General features: G+C 38.1%; 1 protein-coding gene across 1 annotated transcript; it reads left to right on the plus strand.

Moving 5' to 3' along the window:
- The first annotated feature begins 1,827 nt into the window (after positions 1–1,827).
- On the plus strand, positions 1,828–7,350 carry LOC148453591 (cis-aconitate decarboxylase-like). The gene is made up of 6 exons (XM_088461950.1): positions 1,828–1,848; positions 3,105–3,159; positions 3,548–3,735; positions 4,138–4,242; positions 4,329–4,534; positions 6,429–7,350. Exons 1-6 carry the CDS (start codon positions 1,828–1,830, stop codon positions 7,348–7,350), a joined length of 1,497 nt encoding a protein of 498 aa, XP_088318076.1.
- The last annotated feature ends 1,933 nt before the right edge of the window (positions 7,351–9,283 follow it).

Below are 9,283 nucleotides of genomic sequence, written 5' to 3' on the forward strand. Positions count from 1 at the left end.
AGTGGAGGAGTTATCTAACACCACTATGCATGTTTCTGAATAAGTCATGCAGATGTTAAAGAAACGTTGGTTATTGGAGTTACAGAGTAGTATGTAGATGGGCGCACAGCTATAGCTATATCTAATGAACAGTCATAGGACAATGTATTAACCTGACATCTGAGCCCATTGTAGCAGGAAGTCTGGGTGCTATCCCTTTCCCTATTGTTACACATAATCATATGACAAATGCCCTAAACACAACCAATACCTTATCTCATAATTATTGGGGAATAATGCAATTTGTGCTTTGCATACACAGGTATTACTTAAAAAGTTCATATTTCCAAATATAATAAATTAACATACAGACATATCTCTGCCCAGAGACCTCTTACAAATAAAAAATAACATTGACAAACTTTTTTATGTAAGTTTAGATTAGTTTTTATTTTTTTTAAGATCAATATACAGTGTATGCGACTATACTTTTAAGGTATAAAAGAATAAATCAAATTTCAAATAACTCCAGGTCATCAGATAAACCTGTATTGCTGGATTTATCAAACCATTTTGTATTCTAGTGCTCTTATTCCTCATATAATTCAGTTATACAGTGAGTGCAGTATGTCTTTATCATACTGGGCTGATAGCTCTGGAAAATAGTGTTCATGACAAACTCCACATTTGTATTTGTACCAATAATAACTATTTGTTTGAGAAGCAGCCAGCTGTGTGATAGGCACAACATATTATATCAGGAAATATTATTATCAATTACAAATCCCCGAGGCTAAACTCAGCTGATGGCAAAATTAATATTATTATCAAAATGACATTTTAATATATGTTAAAATATTAAATATACAGTAGTTAAACTTTGCAATAAGAATTTGGTCAAGTCTGCTACTGTATCTAACAATTTACTATTCTGTATTGTGAGTGTGTATTATAAAGTGAATTGTTATGTCAGGTCTATCAGTTTGTCATCATCAACCTTTCAGTTGCTAAGATAATTTCTGAGTAGGAAGATAAAATATAAATACAGCTATATATTACAGGTTGAGTCTCCCATATCCAAATATTCCGAAATACGGAATATTCCGAAATACGGAATAATTTTGGCATGACTGAGATAATAAAACCTTTGATTTTTGATGGTTCAATGTACACAAACTTTGTCTAAGGCACAAATTATTACAAAATATGGTATAAAAATACCTTCAGGCTGTGTGTATAGGGTGTAAATGAAACATACATTTATTTCTTGTATGTACACAAACTTTGCTTGAGCCAAAAAAGTATTGAAAATATTGTATAAAATGAGCTGCCGGCTGTGTGTATAAGCTGTATATAACACATAAATGTATTCTGTGTGTATACTGGGGTCCCATTCCCAAGATATTTCATTATGATATGCAATTATTCCAAAATCCGGAATATTCCGTTATCCAAAATACCTCTGGTCCCAAGCATTTTGGATATGGGAGACTCAACCTGTACCATTGTTATATTATCACATTCCTATAATTATAAACACTGTAGGACTTAAAAAAGTCATTAAAATGCCTAAGTCTTACATCATCTTACAGTGATGACAATAGTCATTAGTGCTATCCTGGGAGGTGTCTGCACTTTCCCAGAAATTCCCCCAGCACAAAACCTGAACCTGTTTTCTGGGTGTGAGCTGCTCGTGTAATGCCCACATGCACAGTATCAGCACCAGGATATATAAGGACGTACTGTATATATTTGGACATTCACATAAAACATCCCTTCAACCAACACAGAATTTGCCATCACCGAAGAAAACAGTCCTCATAATTTTAAAACATATCTTACTTCAAGATGCTTTCTGCAGCTGTTAAAGTAAGTACTATGTGTAATGTAAATATGTCACTTTTTATTATTGAAAACTAGAAGCTTCACAACCACGAGATGTATTCATAAATATTTCACATTTACTAAATATGTTAAAACCTTAGCTAAATGAACATACTAGCCAATCTGAAAATATGCAAATTGTTACCATTGTTTATTATTGTATATATATATTTTTTGTTAATTATTATATTCTATTTATGTATAATTTAACAATATAAATTGTGCATGTATAAAAATGTAGACGTGTATATCTAACTTCCCAACATGATCCCTGCCATCACTGATGTAACAAAAGTAGTTTAGCATTTGTTAAGTAAGCCTTAAATAGTGGAAATGTAAACGAGGCTAAGAACAGATATGTTACTGGAACAGTTATAGGTAGGAAGCATTTCTTTACAACTTGGCAGTTCTATGGAATAATCTCCCAGCATTTGTTATAGGGACTCCTAAGAAAAAAAAATATATAGAAAATGCAATTGGAAAAAAGTAAAATATATAAGATAATTACACCCTAATATAATTTACAAAGTTTTATAATGTTGCTAAAGTGATATGTAATGTAAAGGTACAAAGCTTTAAATAACTGTATAAGTAGCATGGAACAAAGAGACAACTTAAAATAGCTAAAAAACTGATTTAATCAATATTCTGTTTAAACAAAATAAATGAAAGTGTATAAGCTTTAGTTCATACATAGACTGTGTAAAGGGTAGGTCCCTCTGGTGGATGTAACAAGCAGCACAATATGATCAAGCTTCATAGGACACGGTTACAGTGTTCATGTTGAGGATAAGACCGTACACTGGTTAAAGTTGAGCTGTTTATGGATTTCACAGCACATAAAATACATTAATGCATAGAATGTTCACATAGTATTTAAAATATGGAAAGGCTTGTTACACAATTAGATAACATAGGTGTTAAAATTAGGGATGTGCAGGCTCGGATAGGTTCGAGTTTGCACGTTGAGTTCGGATTTTTCCCTCCAAAAAAACGGAACTCGGAAAGAGGCAAAAGGTCATCTTACATGGACGAACATCATCATTCCAGGACAAAAGTCCAGGGATGATGATGTTCGTCCATGTAAGATGACGTTTTGCCTCTTTCTGAGTTCCGTTTTTTTTGAGGGAAAAATCCGAACTCAACGTGCAAACTCGAACCTATCCGAGCCTGCACATCCCTAGTTAAAATGAAACTACAATAAATAATGTATGTACTTACAATATTTCTATAATTCTTAGAACACAAAGAAACTTCACCAACTCTCAAGGCACATCCACAAGTCGACTGCGAAAGGTAATTATCCAAAAATGTATATATTTTTAATGTTTCCACTGTAACAGATCTGGCTTTGAAGTTAATATGGTGATAATCCTACTGCAATCAATTTATAAATACAATTGTGTGACACTGTTATGGTTCCAAAAAACATTGGGCTATATCACACAACTCTATAATTACTACTAAGCACTAGAATTGAATAAAAACAGGGTAGATACTGTTTTATTTTGAAGCATTTAAAAGGCAGATAGACATATTTTGGAACCCTTGGATGAATTTCTTATAAATAGGGTTTCATCTGATTAAAAAAGGCACCATTTCACAGGAAAGGAGAAAATGAGTACAAAAAAAGAAATATAACACAGGAAGGTCAGGAACATTAATGTGGTATGTCTCTTATCAGTGGCTGTAGGACAACAGGTAGAAGAATCCGTCACCAACAGTTTTGCATCATTCATCCATGAGATCCGCCGCGATCACCTCTCTGATATTGTGCGGCACAGAAGTAAGCGCATGATCCTGGACAGCATTGGGGTCGGACTGGTCGGCAGCACAACTCATGTCTTCAATATCGTGGTGAAATACTGCCAGGTAATAATACATGGACATGATCTGTGATATTGTATATTCTTATCTGGGGCAATGGGATAAACACACCTCTTGTCGTCACATTTTTATATGGCTATGTTATACATTATTATTATTATTATTATTATTATTATTATTATTATTATTATTGATAATAATAATAATAATTATTATTATTTTATTATTAATTGTTGCTTCTCATAGACACACTCACTTATATCCACAGATTAATAATCACTAACAATAAACTTGCAAAATAAAATTACAAAGAAGTAAATAGAACTGAGCCCCTTGCTCTGGGCACTAGAAGACCTGGATCTGATCTCCTTAGTTACACAAGTTAAATATAATTTGAGTCTTTAGAATTTCTGTAAATATTGACATTATATTATTTCGTTTCTTCAGGACCTATATTTTTCAACATATGGAAATTCTGCCCTTTCTTCTGTCTATGGACAGAAAGGGTTAAAGCTCTCTCCGACCCTGGCTGCCTATGCCAATGGAGTTGCTGTAAGTAGACTTTACTATAAATAAAAATAAAATAATATTTATGATATAGCTGCACAGTCCATCTAATCATTTCCCTGTCACCATAGGTTCACTCCATGGACTTTGATGACACGTGGCACCCTGCCACACACCCTTCTGGTGCCGTGCTTCCTGCCATCCTGGCACTGTCACAGATACTGTCACATGGCAGAAAGATCAGTGGTGAGGAACTGCTGACGGCTTTCAATGTAGGGATTGAAATACAAGGAAGACTTATGGGTTTCTCCAGCGAAGCAAAGAGCATTCCTAAAAAGTGAGTACTTAGGAGCTCATTCTAACCTGGACGCAATGCACGTTCGCTCGTAGCTGGCTGATTTTTGCTTTCTGCGCATGCGTATAAGATGCAGTGCGTGTGTGCAAGTCAGTCTTAGTGATCGGGAATCGGGCGCTCAAAGTACATAGACTGAGCGCCAGAGCCGTAACTATACTTTTTGGTGCCCTGTGCCAGAAAGAGCATTGGCGCCCCCCTCATATTTCAAAGGGACATAATGCACCCAAAAAAGGGCCATGGCTTCATGGGGAAGGGCCAGGGAAGAGATAGGAGAGGCCAGGAGATGCTGGGGATAAAATAAGAGGAAGCTACAAGCAAGAATGATAATAAACAGATATTTGACAGGCCCGAACAGCGCCCCCTGACCTGTGGTGCCCTGTACGATGGCACCGGCCACACTACCCTAGCTATGGCTCTGCTGAGTGCTACTTTGAATGACAGATAGTGCCGTTTGTGGGTGGTGTCAGAGGAAGGTCTATGAAAACGGGGGGGTGGATGTGTGAATGCAGTGTGCTCTAACGGCGTTTCATGGGTGTGCATAATTAGCATGAAGGCGTAACTGTACACGTCACCTGGTTGTATTTCAGCCTGCAGCAATCGCAGTGCTTGCGGCAGGGTAGGGTTACCTCAAGGGCTACGAGCAGCTACGATGGCTCTCGATGTTACTGATACTACATACACTTCCTGGAGATGACGTGTGTTGCGAAGGAAAAGGGGGCGTCTTTAGACCGGCGTGCGTTCACTCTGCTGTCACTCTCTAAGACATAGAAGGCATCCTTAAGCCTCGCTGTGCGATCGCGGAATTTGCATATCCTGACCCTTACGGCTGCGAAAGTGCGCTGCGTTGCGTCCAGGTCTGAATCGCCCCCTTAGTCCCAATGGTTGATGAAATGTACTTCCTATTATTGTACCAATTATGTGTTTACTTGTATAAAGAGCTACATATTTATTATGGTGGCTTAATTGTTAAGAATAAATGCATATAAATGTTTGTATACATTTACACAGATTCTAATTGCAAACTGGGTATATAGAAACTTTTCAGACATCAATGTATATTTAAAGTCTCCCTTTGAGTATATGCTCCATCCAGCCATTTTTCCCCAGGTCCATTTTAGGTGTTCTATATAACTGTATCTATAGTGTCCAGAACCACCAATTAGGAGGTATAATTCCTCAATTATTTGCCTAAACTATTTTGAGGTCCTGTCTGACAAATTCAATACTGAATGCAGGGGGAGCGGGTACAGACAACATGGGTCTTTGTAGGGGCAGTATTACAGGGGACATGTAACCATGCCCCCATGTGATGCTGTGATCATGCTCCCTGTACAAGTGCTGAACCTCTGTGTAGGCAAACGCAATAGGTAAATATTTTACCAGGGGTGTAGACACACTCCCTCCAGTGATCACACCCCCATGAGTACCCAAACCCGCCAGAAGTCCAGCAGCCCTGTGCAGCACTCATGGAGCTCAGCATCTGTTTCCAGCCTATGCCAGGATTGTGTCTATAACTATTAACACTATCTCTGTAACACCAGACTCTGCTGAGCTCCTGTTTGGCATAATCCAGATCTCTCTTGTCTGTCTCCATCTGTTCCTCTTTCTCATATTCCCCGGCTCCTGCAGGTTACACCACAACTCATCACCAGATCTTAAATTACTCAGATCCTCACTGAGCTTTACACTCACACTTACTTATACAGTATATATATTATATATGGCCATGGGCAAAACAAGGACACTTTTCTTAGAGCTTGGGCACTATAAGGCAGGAACATCTCACTAAAGAATACTGCAAATATTATTATATAAGATAATTTGCACATGTTATTGTTACATAAATAAATAATATAGTATTATTTTCTCACTACAGATTTCATCCACCGTCTGTGGTTGGCACCATGGGAAGTGCTGCAGCATCAGCCAATCTCCTCTCATTAGATAAAGAGCAATGCACTCATGCCCTGGCAATTGCAGCCTCCCTTGCTGGTGCTCCTATGGCAAATGCTGCCACCCTGGCTAAGCCCCTGCACATTGGCAATGCCACTAGGTTAGGTCTGGAAGCTGCTATCCTGGCTGCTAAGGGAATGGAGGCCAATACACTCATACTTGATGATGTGCCCGGCTGTGCTGGCTTTAGTGCTTTTTATGGTGATTACCAGCCTAAGCCATTATCTCCCCCAGGAAAACATTATGAATTTCTTCTGGAGAAGCAAGACATTGCATTCAAGTCTTTTCCTGCACATCTAGGGATGCACTGGGTCGCTGATGCTGCTGCTTCAGTTAGAAATACATTTGTCCAACAATATGGCTCATTTGACCCATCCGATATTCAGTCTATTGTTCTTAGAGTCCCAGTATCCAAATACATTGACAGGCCCTATCCAGACTCAGAACACCAGGCTCGCCACTCTTTCCAGTTCAATGCCTGCACCGCACTCCTAGATGGTGAAGTTAACGTCCGTTCCTTCCATGAAGACACCATGTTCCGTAATGAACTCCAGAATCTCCTGAGCAAAGTGGTGGTGGAGCATCCTAGAGATAATGAAGCCAACTTTGACAAGATGTACGCCGAGGTGGCTCTGCTGCTGAGAAATGGGGATGTGATTATAGGGAAATGTGACACTTTTTATGGACATTGGAGAAAACCCCTGAGCCGGGAATCCCTGCTGAAGAAATTCTCCTCCAATGCCCGACATGTCCTGCAGGAAGACCAGGTGCAAGGTGTAATACAGATAGTAGACAATCTAGAAAGTGTCAAAGACAGCTCCCTACTGCCACTGCTACTCCAATAACTCATATAAGAATTATTATTACTCTGTTTACAAGAATTCTAAACCGGGACTTTAGTATGTTATTTATCAATCAGTGTACTAGGATTTATGACAGATCTGTCGAATGTATGACACAAAAATCATACCATTAAAATAGCACAATTGTAACACATCTCAAAAATCAAGATTAGTTATATATGTAAAGTGTGTCATTGCTACTTTATTATAATATTTTTGAAGCTGGGCCTCATCACAGCTCTAAATCTCTGGTCTAGAGAAGTCCGATGTGTATAGTGAGTTTTGGCAATCTCTACATACTGTATCCTGGCCATATTAATGAAATGAAGGACCTGTATTGATGGTGAATGCAAGTCTATTGCTACCAGTTCAGTGTCATGTCAGTGACAGGTACAGAGACCCCTGTGCACATGTGACATCCCCCTCCGCTATGTTGCTGAGCTGTAGTATGCTGGGAGAATATACTGAGTGGTAAGATGTACTGTTAGATCTAACAATTTCATTTATTTCTAGGAGCAGATGCTCTATAAAATAAAAGTTTTGTTTGTTAGTTTACTAGGAAGTAACAACATTAATAAAGCACGGGGCACTTTGTGTCACCTGCCTCCCATATCTTACTGGATCCTAATGAATTAATAAGCTGAACATTGTTCAGGCCAACAAATTGGCTACCTTTAATAAGTGTAGGTGAGGAGCCCATTAAGGAAAATGGGAAATGATGGGTTATAAGATTTCTCTTGGCCTCTCACACACATCCTATTATATTTGGTTTATTTGTTTTTTTTTTAATACATAAATATGATTCAACACATTTTGTTGTTGGTAATATTTACATAGATTTGTATTTTATAATATTTTTACGTATTTATAGTTGCCTGGTTAGTCATTCAGAAGTGTTCACATATGAACCACAGATTTGGGTTATTTAATTTGTAATATAGTTTAGAATAAAAAATCAAAGCTGCTGCTGTATTTGCTAGAAAACAATACTTTATATGTTTCTTGCATTAAATTGTATTTGAAAAATAACAGTGACCATTTATTCATTTTCTTTATTAAAGTGTATAACTTATGATGGAGAACCAATTAACTTATCAATTTGGGTAGAGTTTATAAAGGCTGTTCTTACTGATTATTTCTTTAATCATTGACACTTTATTATATATTATTTTGTCAGCTGAATAATTACAATATCTGTGCAACTACAAATGCAAATTATGAAAGAGAGATAGAGAGAGAGATAGATAGATAGATAGATAGATAGATAGATAGATAGATAAATAAATAATCTATTATATAATAATACACAGAAAGACGTATTATGTACACGGTGCAGGGAGACACTTTGGGTCTGATTCAGAACCGCAGGTCATGACTATGTTAATGGTGTTGAGTGATATTTTGCTACTGCACATATGTGACACTCCCTAAAGACTCCTATAGCTCAGGGGTTATGCAGAGTGTATGCACAGAGGCGCTGCTGCGATTCAAACGCAGGGTATCAGAAATGTCTTGGAAAAGTGTCGGGCGTTCCTGGGTGGTGACTGGGAGGTGGCTAAACGGATGTATGGAGATAATCCGTCTTATGGGCGTTTAATTGCGCAATAATGCTGGTGCAAGTTTCAACGGTACAACAGATGGCAGCATCTAAAGACGCACCAGGCGGTATTACAGCATCTACATGCCCTCAAACTGGGCGTCTCAGTCCTTGCACATCCATACACACGGATGTATACCAGGAAAGGACAATGTAGTTCCATTTGCATAAATAGGTAGATGAGTGATCGCCAAAAGTTGCAGTTGCGTCTGCGTCCACCTCTGACTTTATGAGCTAAAGCACCATTCATGATAATACAGCCTATTAATATACTGGGAAATAATGGCACCTACAGGTGGCCACATTGATCCTGTTGCCAGATGGGCCAGCGGCAAGATC

The sequence above is a fragment of the Taudactylus pleione genome, unplaced genomic scaffold (assembly GCF_031769625.1).
Source record: "Taudactylus pleione unplaced genomic scaffold, aTauple2 ptg001126l, whole genome shotgun sequence".
Taxonomy (NCBI): domain Eukaryota; kingdom Metazoa; phylum Chordata; class Amphibia; order Anura; family Myobatrachidae; genus Taudactylus; species Taudactylus pleione.